Here is a 13,755-nt window from a genome sequence, read left to right on the forward strand (position 1 = left end):
CGTTGGAGACATTTTATAGACACTTTCAGTAAGAGTAGGTTTCTACTAGGCAGTAGGGGAACTGCCCCACAGAGTTCATAGCGTTGTGATGTTGTGGGATTATTAGGTGAAGCCCAAAAGCAGTACTATTATTAATAAATACAAATAAATTGATAATTTGACAATTATGTCTTCGTCACATTGTAAAGCAGAGGTAAGCAGTCGATGCTTAAAGTGCTTGAAGAAAAAAAAACACATCAAATGAAAAGTCCCAATCCTACTCTGGTGATTAACGTCGTGTTCAGATGTTGTCAAGGTAACCTGGTTTGTTGCAAAGTGCTGTCTTATTCCTATTTATACCAGCCTCTCTTCACTTACCAGGTGACTTTAATTAAGTCCCTGAGTGTTTAACAGGTTTTTGGGACCGGGCCATTGATTCTATCTGATGGTCTTTCCCTTGCTTCTGTAACCCATAACAACATGTCATTTAGCATCAGTCCCTCATAATAAATATGTTTTAAGACAAACTGGCCTTCCACACAGGCACTCACTTTTTGGAGTTGTAACCTTTATGACTGTCACAAAGTTAAATAACAACAATCTTTTCTCTGCTCACACAAAACTTCTAGCATGACTGTCACATATCTGTCTCTATCCTGCTTTTATTACAAAGAAGTGAACAAACTCACCATGGACCCTCGACTAGCCCATGGACCCGTCTCCTTTGTAAAGCTTAGGCTTGTAACATGCTACTGTCTAAATGTTGTTTGATAAAGGCCAATCACAACACACAAAAAAACGAATAAAGAACAATATGTGTATTTTGTCACAATGTCTTAATCCGTACTATTTACATCTTTTTGTGAAAAGGCTATGTTCCCAGACTGGATTTATACTTATTTATTTCAAATGTTAAAGATATTTAGCTGAATCTGTGCATGAGGCATGTTGGAGCCACATTTTTTTAGTTGGACCCCTGTTCCTTTCAAGTTCCCATCAAGTACAGTTCACACCGCAGGGGGGGGGAACAGCCTGAAAGGATGTTACTGTTTTTTTTCCACACTGCACAGATGATAACGTACCGGCAATACTGAAGGAGCTCCCTCTACACACTCCCCATTGGCTGAGTGTTGAGGTGTTTTGCCCTGCGATTGGCTGACAGACAATAAAAGGGATAGAGGTAATGCACACCATGATGCAAAACATTGAAACACACCCAGAGGAACAGGAGGTCCCCCACCCTCCACTGAATGAGTGTAGTCCACCCTGCAGTCTGTCAGTATGATGTGTATTGAATCAGTAGACTGACAGTGATTTCAGTGAGGACAATACATTTGCTCTTATGAAAAAATGTTTTCTTCCGTGTGGAGAAATTACATGTAATGATGTAGTTTAGGGCAGAGAAAAAAACAGACTTCAGCTCTGTCTACCAAATGTTTTTAATAGTCAAGCCTTTTTCTTATTGCTAGTCTCGTTTTCTATTCTATGTTGATTTTAGAATATTTTATGATTGGTGGATAGTAGTAGCTAGTATTTTATTCACAGGAATATGATTATAATTCACTTACATGTAGCTCTGACATATTTTACAAGTGTGTATGCTGTATTTGCCAACACTTCACTTTGCTCCTTCTTACTTTTATTTATCGCCAGTGCCATAGCATGGCTGTATTTCTTCTGTATTATAAAATAATGGCCCTGCCAGCTTAAGGCGCAGCTCAGTGAGACAGATTATAAGGTTGTTGTTTTTAGAAATCAGACATTTGAGACCTTCCCTTTGTAGATCGCAGGTTGGATTTGGCTTTTCTTTCCAATTAATTTGTCGGGGCTGATAAGGAGAGGCAAGAAATCAATAGGAGCCTATACAGTAAGCAACAGAGAAAAATGAAATGAGATTCTTGAGCGGGGAACCTTATCTGGGATCTGTTCCCACGCCATGATTAACAACCATTCCCTTGGAATAAAGCAAGTTAGAAACACTTTTGCTTCATTCATTTATTCACAGATTGGAAAACAATCCTAAAATAACACCTTTTTTTATCATTTGGTCCCTCAAGGCTCAATACATTTGGATCAACAAAAGCAAAGTTGTTAAGAAAGCTCATCTTTTTTTTCCTTTGAGAAATTAAGCGATTTTACTAACAAGCAAGGAATACAGAAATACTTCTATTTTCAAGAGATAAATCTCACAAATCTCATCAGTTACAGCATTCTAGCATGACTCTCAAAAGTACAAAATCTCTAGGTCATACCAATGTTTCGGCTTCTGCCTTTTACCAAAGGATCAGTAACTCAAGGTGAATCTTGTACCGTAAGTCTAAGGAAACATAAGGATTTGTATACTAAAATGTTAACTCTCATGCAGACCTACACACAGCATCGATGCATTGACAGGCTACTGGTTAGTATACAAACACCATTTAGTGTCTCCAGGTACACAGCATCTGTCTAAACCTAATAAAGGACATCCATTTAGTCTAGCTCCTGTGACATTGTGCTTGTATACACAGCAATCTTTGTACACATGTACGGAAAATCACCCCAGTATGGCAATTCCTTTAGGACTGTTGTGTTTGATTCAGCTCGAAGACATTCTAGTTTTATATCTGTGGGAAATGAAGCAGTATTCCACTTTCTCTAGCCCTGTCAGAATCTGCTGAGTAATTATTATCATCAGGGAGGCATCAGCTCCATTATATCAGAGGGGGGGATTTAATTTCCTTTCTGCTGATTAGCGCTGGCATAACCATTTTTGATTGCACAAAATTGTGCCTGAGCACATTGTGTTTCTTCATGGTGAAATAATGTGTGTCGGAGGGGAGCCTGCGTGAAGGAAACGGAGAGATCCAAAGAAAAATCACTTTCTACTCCTTATTTGAGTTCACCCCCCTTTCATCTCAGTCACTGCCCCTCCTAATGAGGAACCGCAGCATCCGCACTTAGCCACAAGAGGAGACTCCTGTCACGCTGCCAAGAGAGATCTAATCTATGCAGGGCTGGGAAGGAGCATCATCACACCCAGACAAAGAGAGGCGGATAATGTTTTTCTCCCCTGATTTTCTATGCAGTGATTTCAATTTACTGCATGGTAATAGCCTCAAACAACGAGGAAGGGGAGGCAGGGGGATGAAAGGTGGAAATCCTTCTCGTTTTGATTAGTATTCAACACCATCTTCAGCAGTGGCTCCCCTCCCCGCACGTGGGAGAAACGGAAAGCCAACAGCCCCTCTGAGATCGATGGTTTATGAGCGAGAATCAACCTGCTGCTACTGCTGAGGATGTGAAAACTAAGATCTGTGAGCAAAGTGGGTTTTCAACATCATTCTTTGCCCACAGACATCATCTGTTATTGGGGCTTCATTTGAGTGGCAGAGTAGTGGTTGTTTTTTAAATCGCCAGAGGAAGCCAAAAAAGAGAAAGAAAAACAAACCAAGTGGACCTAACAACAAACACATCTTTGTTCCAGCCCTGGTTTTATAAGCTGGCAGGAAGTGAAGTCCTCGGCCCCCGAGGGAGGCATCTACTTCACTGTCAACTTTCTCAGGAGAAGAGGGAGAGGAGGAGAAAACAAGAATGTCAGATGCGGATAAATGAAGACTGTTCTGTGAGCCCATGCACAGAAAGCATGCCTTTCTTACAAATTGACACCAAATGTCTGTGAGGGCCAGCCATCTTGTCTAAAAGCTGTAATGTAACTGCTCGCCTCATGTCAGTGATGCCTAAAGCACTAAGAGTCATAGTTCATGGAGATTAATGTCATCTCTGTGACTGATGAAGATCATACCCAAGTGCAAGTGGCTGTCTGGTTTGTTAAGTCCTAACCTGTCCTCTTCAGACCTGCCAATCAGTTTACATTGTCATTTCAGCAATGCATGTACCAAAATATATTATACAACTTATTCAACAGTTTTCACATAGCTTAGATGCATTTTCAGTCAAAAACAACCAACATCATGACAAGTCAGACCCACTTAATGAAGACAAAAGTGACACTTTATGTTAACTTTCCTGGCATTTTCTAACTGTATTATGTGTATATATCTAAACCCAATGGTTCCCAACCTTTTTCAGCTACCCCTTAAATCAAGCAAAGTCTAGTTTTGAATCAAAAATCACTTAACAACCTTTTCACACAATGGGGATAACCATCAACCAATCGAGCTTTGTAGGCGGATACAAAATGGGGATGTCATCTCCAACAAAGCTAGATAACTAGCTACTTTTAAAAACATGGCCCACAAGTATGGAAGAGTTTGACAAAGCTGGGACAGGGTTGCTGTCAAGGCCCAACTTATGGAAATAACAACTATTTAATAAAATCAATGTTAGTGTGCCTAGAAATTGCTATCATGGCTTCCTCCAGACTGACTTCAATGGCCTTACAACTGCTCCTATAGCCTAGGACACAACCAAACAATGATAAAAATAAATACTAATTCCTCGTGTACAAAGGAAATAATAAATAACTTAAATTATCTCAGACTTCTCTTAAGACCGCCACCTGGTCGGAACGACTCATCTAAACAGCTAGTGTGATCAACTAGCTGTTGGTCTCACAAGACTTGATTAATCATCAATGGAGTCATTTTTAGCTCATGAATAGTGATACACATACTTATTTTCCACCAATGCATGATCATGGGACCAGCTGTTGCGTCCAGATCTCTAGGTTTCTACTCATCTAATAGCACCTGGTTTCACAGTGGATCAACAAGTACAGAGGCCATGTTGGCCCTCAGCTTCACTTATTAATACTGGAGAGCAGAGACAAGAAGGCAGCAGTAGAGACAGAAAACAATCAATGAACACAACTATTACTAATAGATTTTTTTTGATAAGTTAGCTTAGTAAAATGGCAACATTGAACATTTAATGACAGCAGATATGAAGACAGACAGACATTTCCATTGTGTGTTTATGGGTCTGGATCACACCATTCAAGCTGACAATGACATGTAAACTGAGTCGGGACAAATCAAACGGAAAGAAAAAGCTGTTTCAGCAGGAGTGACGAGGAGGGCGGCTGGAGCCCTGCTACACTGGGCTGTGGTCCGGAGAAGTGTGTGTGGCCGTCACCGTCACACACTCAGCGGCTGTGTCCCTGGCCCTGCGCAGGCCCATGTACAGCCTCTCGCCCAGGTTAGCAGTCAGTTTGTCCGTGAGCTCTGCTGTGATGGTCTGCGGGCCGTGGCCTGGGGAGTCGGGCGCCTGAAGGAGCCAGAGGGAGTCCGGGGGATCAGGAGGGAGTCCGGACTGTCTGCTGTCCTCCTGAGGGTCGTGGTGCTCAACCTGCCCTCCATCTTGCTCCGAGAGGGAGAGATCACAAGGGGTGGAGAAGAGGATGTGATTTCGGTGACACCCTGCTCCCTGTTTTTCCCCCGCTCCCAGCAGTCGGAGGCTCAACCTTTGGCGTGTCGGGTGTGCTGCCCGTCCTGTCGCTGGCCTCCTCGTCAGGAGCGCTGACGATGCGGGGGAGTGTGCTGTGGTAGCTCGTGTCCAGAGGGTAGTTCACACTGTCCCCCTCCGTAGCGGGGTTCTCTGTCTTTCAAAAGAGGTCTGGAAGTACCTAACACCCGGGTCGCTCCACTGCTTGTGCCGCTGCCACTGCTGGCGGAGGTGAATCCGTGAGCGGTGCTTCCTCTGCGGCGACTCCTGCTGGTCAAACTGAGGGTCGTGACGGAGGAACTCGTGGAAGAGGGCGTCCGTCTTCTCATCTATGCTGTAGTCTCGCCGCATCAGCATTAGCGGTTGAGGCGAAGGCGTTGCAGCCTCTCGAGGTGTGAGAATCTGACCGTACGGTAACCAGCTAAGTGAACTAGCACCTGTTTCTATGGAAACTCCGCCACTGGCACCCAACAAGCTCTCATCCTCCGGTTCCTCCTCAAAGTGGTGAGACTCAAAGCTCTCACCGATAGTGCCACTTCGCCCTGCGCTGGTAAAGTGGTGCCTTTTCTCGTGGGCTGTTCTGTCCTTCGGGCTGCTGCTGGCGCTCCCAAACAGTCGCAAGTCTTCTGGACCGCGACACGGAGCCTCTATCGACGTGTAGCCGCTGTCCATCTGCAGCAGTTTACGAGTCGATGTTTCTCCATCGCTGCTCCCTCGCTCCGAGTCTGTGCTTCCCTGTTTCCTCTTTCTTCCCTCTTTCACCTCCAACCTCTCATCAATAAACATTGAAATGTCCTCTGCACCCTCTGCCTCATCCCCTAACTCCTGGGATGGGTAGCTGGGGAGCCTCCTCTCTCTGTGCGCCCCCCCAGAGAACACACACTCTCCACATCGCTGCAGACGGAGTTCCTGTCGTTGTTGCTGCTGTGGTCGGAGGCGGCGTATTTTTCCAGTGTTGCACGAAGGCTCCAGATGTCTTTGTAAAGGGACTGGGGTTCCTGGGGATCTGGCGGGTCCAGAGGGTCTGCACCTTCCCTTCTTGATTGGGACAGCGCTTCATCCTGGGGATCTGGCGGGTCCAGAGGGTCTGCACCTTCCCTTCTTGATAGGGACAGTGCTTCATCCTGGGGATCAGGGGATAGGCCAATCACCCCTGGTCCGCCATGGCTGCAGCTGGCCTCCACCATCACCTCCACCTCTACCCTGTAGTGTGCACACAGGTGTGGAGAGATACAATGAAAATAGTAAGGAGAGAAGGAAGGGGAGAAACACACACATTCGCAAAAAACAACTGTCAGTGTCGGAGTATTTGCCTGAATATCACAATCAGCTGACACATGGCTGTGTTCACAGTGCACACAATGGTTTTCATGACTTGCAATGGCTGCTGTTGCATGTCCTTAGACTGAACTTAGCTGCTGAATACTGATGCCATGCATGACCATACTTTCCTAGAAATCCCTTGCTTTCATTATAGTCAGCAGATTTAAAGAACACAAGTTATATCAGTAGCAATACAATCAACAACAATCATCTGCAAAAAAAAACACAGGAAATGCTGCTTTTGTTTAAAATAACATTTCGTAAAGGGAAAAAACATTATATAAGAAAGTACTTAGGAAACTGGTTATTTTCGCTGCATAACCCTATATTGAACTAAACTCCATTGCTTGAATTGCGCTCTTAAAATAACTGAATTGCAGTGACCTTTGCGGTCTTTCGACATCATGACATTATCGGATCATGTCAGCGGTGGAATGATTTCCTATGCCAAAATAAACTCTGCGTCCCGATTCTCCACTTCAATCTCTAAAAGAAATGCACTCTGGGAATCCCCTACATCTGGCTCCAAATCATTCAAGTGGTTCTTGTTTACAGGGATCTCATTACACACAGATAAGCCTGTGTTGGATTACAATTACACAGCATGTTGTGTTTGAATGTAGATTCCTGTGATAACAATACAATTTGTCTAAAAAAGGACAAACTCGCTGTTTTAAACACGATTTCCTCAATTTAAAATAGAAAAATAACCTAACCTTCAATCGTTTGGATACTGATAGTTTACATTTGCACATCAACTGGCTTGTCAAAACAACCACTTTGATTTATTTTGCAATGGTGTTTTATCGAGATTATAAAAGGGACTCTTTTATGTACGGGAAGAGTGTTGAAGAATGGGACTTAGAGCTCATCTAACTGTGTAATATCGTTATCATAAACATTTTCTAGCTAGGGTAAAGAAATGAGTGCAAGGCAGCAAAGCAGTGAGCAGGATGAATGGCAAGGGAATTAAAGATACCTGCCGAGGGAAGGGGGTGGTGTGGAAGGAGGTGAGAGAGGCGTGTGGTGGGGTGGCTGCTGGGACAGTAGGGGAGGTCCTGTGTGGGCGATGTACTGGATGAGGTCTATGTGGTGCGCGTCGTTGTCCTCCTGGTCCATGCTCTCACTGGCGGCTCGTTGACGCTGGAAATGTCTCCTCTTCGGGGAGCCTGGCTCACGACAAACATGGGGGAAGAGAGCAGTGAGCTTTACAAGTTGCGTCACAGCGGACAGGAGTGAAGTGACACTTAATTCAGGAGAAAGCTTGTTGAGGTTTCAGAGGGGATTTTGTGATCTTTTTTTTGGTCCCTTAAGTATCGTCAAAGAGGAATTGTGTATATATAGAATGAAGGGAATCTGCCGGCAGGATTTACTCGGGGGCTCAAATTGACTCAGAACGAGGAAACTTTACGTCCCTGAGCCATCTGTCTTGGTCGTGTGTGTGTCTGTGTGTATATCCCAGTATTAGCAACAGAAAGGCATCGCACAGTTGGTTCCTGGAGCCTCCTGCTTAACCAAGAGAGGAGCTTGCCCAAAATACTAAAACACACATATAAATAGAGAAATACATGAAAGAAATAAAACTGCCAAGACTTCAACTTTATTTTCTCAGTTTTTTTTTTTTAAGTGTTGCACTTCCCTGCTCTGGCACAGATTGTTTCTAAACATATTTTTTACACTATCAAGGATCCATTACCTCTGGTGTCCAGACTCGAGGCCCTCTGGCTGCTGTCCAGCTTCCATTTCTTGATCTTGAAGTAGGGACTTGCCCCCTCCAGACTAGCATGGCGCCGCAGTCTAGTGAAGAACTGCAGCACAGGCCCCTGGCTTCCTGCCGCATAAGGGGAACCCCCACTCCTCACCAAGGCCCCTTCTCCAACACTGACACTGCTGCCTCGGCCCCGGGGCCCCGCTCCCATCATCTCGATCTGAGAGACAGAGGGAGAAACGCGTCAGCAAGAAAACTGCCGTGACCTGTGGTGTGTGTGTGTAATCCCTTCTGGCAGTGATGTCCCACACAGGCTTCCTTGTTTACCCATCAAACATCACTGTCATTGGTCCTCCCTCGGGCTCCGTGACCCCATAATGTCCCTGTGGATGACTGGCTCGAATAGCCGTTTGGTGTACTTTCTTGAGAAAATGCAGCACTCTACAAATTATTAACTCAACACAGTTCATTTTGACCTATGAACTGCATTTTTCCACAACACGAGCGCTAACAGGCGATTTGTATGCAGACTCACTTTTCTTGTTTTAATGACTGACAGCAGGAGATTCACTGTGTGGCCTACTTTTCTAAGACATTTCTTCAACAAAATTGTGACTAGTATTTATTACTTGATGCAATATATGTGACAGTAGTTGGAGGTAACTTACAGAGCTGGTTATTGGCTCTTTGGTGCCGAGAGCGATAGTGTTCTCACTGAAGCTGGTGTTCACCACAGAGTTCAGAGCATCTCCAGGGAGGGCACAGCTGGGATTGACACTCAGGCTGATCAGCGCAGTTTGTGGTAGGGGGCACAGCATCGGCTGTAGGATACAAAGGACAAGGACATTTCACTTTTACTCTTCATGAATACATTCTTGAACATGCATCTCTTTTACAGAGCTCTAATGTTTTTCCCACTTGTTCAAAATCGGTGCTATAAATCTATTCCCATTTTTTTCTTCATGTTTAAATAAATATAAATATCAAGTTGCGATCCTATCTCAGCTGTCATCCTTGCACAAATGTTCGAACACCTAAATGTGAAATCAATGTGCTCAGCCTGTTGCCTGATCCCTCTGTTTGGCTACACATGCGCCTACATTAGGGTTGTTGATTCATCTTCTTGCCCCGTCCCGAGTGATTGATGTTCAAATTGACCCCAGTCAAGAATAACGATGCATTAGGACTATAGCAGGTTCGAGGCTGTCACCTGGAAGATGGAAAGTGCCGACTTAGCGACAGGGCGAGTCGTCATGGTGATGCTGTTCTCGGCCGAATCGCACTCGTGGATGGTGACTATCTTGAGGGCGGGGGGAGGGATGTGGAGGTGTGTGAGCCGGGCGTTCTTCAGGTGGTGGAAGTCGCCCTCGGTCAGAGTGTACCTGAGGAGAACAACATAGAGTTCAATTAAAGAGGACATTTTATTCTAATTTTCAGGTTCATATTTAGTACTTTGTTACTTTACTGTGACATGTTTACATGCTTTAATGTTCAAAAAGCTCTTTATTTTCTGTCTGCTCTGATTTGTTTGGTGGCCGGCTCTGTTGTGATTGGTCAATTGCTATGAGATGGCCTGCCCCTTACAATAAGTGCATTCAACCATTAAGAAAAATCTCAAAAGCAAGAATCCTGCAGGTACATTGCATATCTATAAGCCCAACCAGATGAAGTGCTACTGCATTAGCTTCACGTAAAGCCAAATCCTTTGCAAGTGCTACATACAGAAGATTATTTATTTATTTGTTAGCAAAGATGCAGTCGAACAGGTGAGTTTTCAGTCTGCGGCGGAATGTGTGGAGACTCTCTGTCCTGATATCAATAGGAAGCTCGAATCCATCATTTTGGAGCCAGGATATCAACGACATACAATATGTTTAAGCGCTAGCCAATAGAAGCTCAAGTGTTACATAGTGATATCGCTAGAACCCCCATAAAAAGCACAATAGGGCCTTTTTAAATCCTCTTAAGATTAGCCATAAGTTGCATGCACTCTCAATAAGTCTTAAATCATGAAGCTCATCCTTGCACAAGAGGCAAAAAGACACAGGGGGAATATCTGACTTCAGAACGATCAGAGCTAAACTGGATTCTGCATTTAGCAACACTGAATCCCTTTGAAGCATTTGCATATCATGCTCAGGGCTCTAAGAGAAAAGCAGGGCAGGGAAATAATGGGAAAGGGGACAGTTCCTTGTGCCCGTAACATACATAATGCATTCTGAATTCATTATTAACCCGTCCCTTAACCAGCATATAAGAGAGACGGACACAGTTAAATGTGAAATTATTTGATCTCAGAAAGCAGTGGAGCTGGAGTGAATGGATATTAAAGAAGGTTAAACACTGATATAAAAATAGCAAACGTGGGCTTCTGTGTATGTTGGCTTTCTAACCTGCGGCCCTTCTCCTGGGCCTTCTTGCCATGATCGAAGAGCGCAGCCTCATTGAAGGAGACGCGACGGCCCATTGTTCCGTGGAGAGGAAGCGCTCGGTCTCCTGGTCGTGAAAGCTGGCCATTGACATGCATTCGGACTCATCCACCCTGATGATGATTTCTACCGGAGAACAAGGGAAAAAAGACAGGGGAGGCAGACGGTTAATTAAATAGAAACGCGCGTATAGGAAGATCGAGATGTCATTGTTAGTGTTCAAGACATTATTCTATTTTTATTGTAATGTTCTTAAAGTAAATGTGACTTTTATCAGCTCAACTAGTTCTCTAAGCCAGACCTAAATATCTCAACAGCATTCATGTTACCTAAAAGGATGAAGCCTACTGACTGATGATCTCCTGACTTTCCCCAAGCTTCACCAGCAAGTCAACAATTTCATTCATTCAGTGAAATATTTAAACATATTTAAACAGTTCAAGGTTTCACTGGTCAAATTGACTTTGATTATTTTTGCTTTAAACCAGAGATCTCTGCTTTGTGCTTAGTTCAAGTTAGCAAACGTTCACATGCTTAGGCTAATCTAAAATGCTAAACATTACTCATGCTAATGTTAGCATATTAGCAGTAAAGCCTCACAGATCTTCTACCATAGAGGTAGAACCTTGGTTGTCCTTTTCGTACACATCACTGCACAATGTATAACCAACTTAAATGGCCTTCATTAAATGTAAGAAGACACACACATTGGCTTCAGCTGATATTTAAATGCATTTATCTTAACTATCCCCCTTATTTAAAGCAGTATTTTGTACCCTACTAGCCAAATCATCAAGTTAGACACTCTTTCCAGATTTATTTCTCTGTCCCCTCTGCAAAAAAATCGATTGGCAGAAGAGCGTTCATGTTCAAAGCCCCAACAGACTGGAATACTTTACCTGCTGCTATTAGATCTCTTGCATCATTGGGTATGTTTAAACATGCATTATCATCTCACTTTCAACTGGTCTGCACTTGTTATTGATGAAACTGATTTGCTCGACTGTCTCTCAAATTGGAATGATTGTAATGATTGTATGTATTACTTGAATTTTACTTAACAGACTGTACGTGGTTTGTCTTGTGTGTCATGTTTTGCTTTTTGTTTATGTATGTCTGTAAGTTGTTGCTATTGTCGGGATCCCCTTGAAAACGAAATGGTGCATCTCAAGGGGTTTATCCCAATAAATAAAATATCTATCTATATATATATATATATATATATATATATTACACACTCCTACTCTTGTTTAGCTCACATTTTGTATGTGAACTTCGGACCACATAATAGAAGTTTTAGTTGATATGTGACAGGATTTACAAGACTTATTTTCAGTCTGTCGTAAATGGGTGTTCCATGTGGTGATCAAGGGGTTCAGGTGTTAGGGTTAGTGTTGCATGCCATTCCTCATCACTTTCAACTGTGATAAAAGGCATAATATCATACAAGAAAAGAAATTGTAATATGTTCCATGTAAGCCCTTTACACTGACTATAAGTGAAGTGAAGCCTCTGATGTTCAGACACCTCTGTAGAGAGTGACTGGTAATATGACAAACTGCTGACTAAAATAAATGAAAGAAAAAAAGCCTGACAAAAGCAGTTTGGTGCCAAATGGATACTTTCCTTTACTAAATCATTTGTATCTGAGATCTGAGTGCATCTACTGGTCCCAAAATGTCAAAATGTGTTCCAGGAGCGGCACAGCTACTTAAACTCATTGGGTTGAGATCGCAATATTGTAATGCAATGGACGTTACACTTTGTGCTGACGAGATACAAATATCCCTGCTTCCATCAATCCAATCCCTCAATCTCCATTACTCCTCCCTCTCTCGGTTACTTGCCTTTTTTTTTATCTGCTTCCTTATCCCCCCCCCCCCCTCCCTTCCTTTCTTCCTCATTGTCCTTTTTTCTCTTACCATGGGTGGGCTGAGACTCCTCCACGTAGGTGGTGTTGGTTTTCTCAGGGTCATCGCTGGCCCTGGGGCACACAGAAACATTCAGATCAATGCTGTGACATGATCACCACTGAAGTCTGGCTTTCATCTGTCCAACCCGACTGATGTGGGCAGCAGCCACATGTGGGGCCACAGTACAAAGCGTTGCTGTGGACATTTCTGTTCAATGATTGGAAATCCAGGCATAAGGACAAGGCAATAAGTCTACATTTTGACCATGTTGTTTTTCTAAATGGCTGGCTGTATAATCAATGAGGGCCTAAATCATTGATAGTAACTTGATAACCTCTTGAACTGATAATGCATGGTGCTGTATTGGATTTTAAAGTTCCATTCATCTTAAGTTGCAGAGAAAAAACACACATTAAAGGTCACATTGTTAAAAAGGGATGAATAATGCTTCCTTCTTTAAGTATATCCACTCTTTAAACCTCCCTGTGTCAACTTCTTTGACTGCCGCAGACTCTCTATGGAAGAGTTTTTAATCCCGTACCCAGGAAGTCATTTATGAGGCATAAAAAAAGAAAGCTCTTTACAGACATTTCATCCCATCTGATTTTATTTAGCAGAGCTATGCGTCTGTGCTTGTATTTGTGACTTGAGGGATTTCTCCGTCCACCTCGATCTCTGCTTCTTCTCGTCTTTCATTTCCTCTGTTGCTTCCTCATACTGTGTGTGTATTCTCTCTGTGCACACACACCTGGTTCGGTGGAGATGTGGGATTAATCACCGCCGATGGCTGCTATGAAATCTCATTACACTCATCATTTGTACCGGTCTGCCCGATTCGCCCCTGCTCTCGCCGGCAAGCCTCGTCTGTTCCCTGCTCAGCCTCTGTGCTATCGCTTTATCTGCATCGAGTTGGTGAGCACTCATATATTCAAGTGTACTTGATGATGCGTGCTGCTGTAGTGAGGGACAAAGCATCTGGAGGGCAGCTATGTTACTGCTGAATAAACACAGATGAATC

At 43.5% G+C, this 13,755-nt stretch overlaps 1 protein-coding gene across 1 annotated transcript in view; it reads right to left on the minus strand.

Annotated features, from left to right (window-relative positions):
* Positions 1-4,469: 4,469 nt before the first annotated feature.
* cbarpb (CACN subunit beta associated regulatory protein b) overlaps positions 4,470-13,755 on the minus strand; it is a 15,481-nt gene continuing 6,195 nt past the window's right edge. The window contains 14 exon segments of the mRNA XM_034146996.1: positions 4,470-5,309; positions 5,312-5,365; positions 5,368-5,496; positions 5,499-6,209; positions 6,212-6,567; positions 7,667-7,706; positions 7,709-7,752; positions 7,754-7,856; positions 8,384-8,615; positions 9,064-9,216; positions 9,606-9,777; positions 10,789-10,870; positions 10,873-10,950; positions 12,747-12,808. Coding sequence (XP_034002887.1) covers positions 5,014-5,309; positions 5,312-5,365; positions 5,368-5,496; positions 5,499-6,209; positions 6,212-6,567; positions 7,667-7,706; positions 7,709-7,752; positions 7,754-7,856; positions 8,384-8,615; positions 9,064-9,216; positions 9,606-9,777; positions 10,789-10,870; positions 10,873-10,950; positions 12,747-12,808 — 2,512 coding nt within the window. The 3' untranslated portion in view covers positions 4,470-5,013.

This window comes from Trematomus bernacchii, unplaced genomic scaffold (genome assembly GCF_902827165.1).
Source record: "Trematomus bernacchii unplaced genomic scaffold, fTreBer1.1, whole genome shotgun sequence".
Taxonomy (NCBI): domain Eukaryota; kingdom Metazoa; phylum Chordata; class Actinopteri; order Perciformes; family Nototheniidae; genus Trematomus; species Trematomus bernacchii.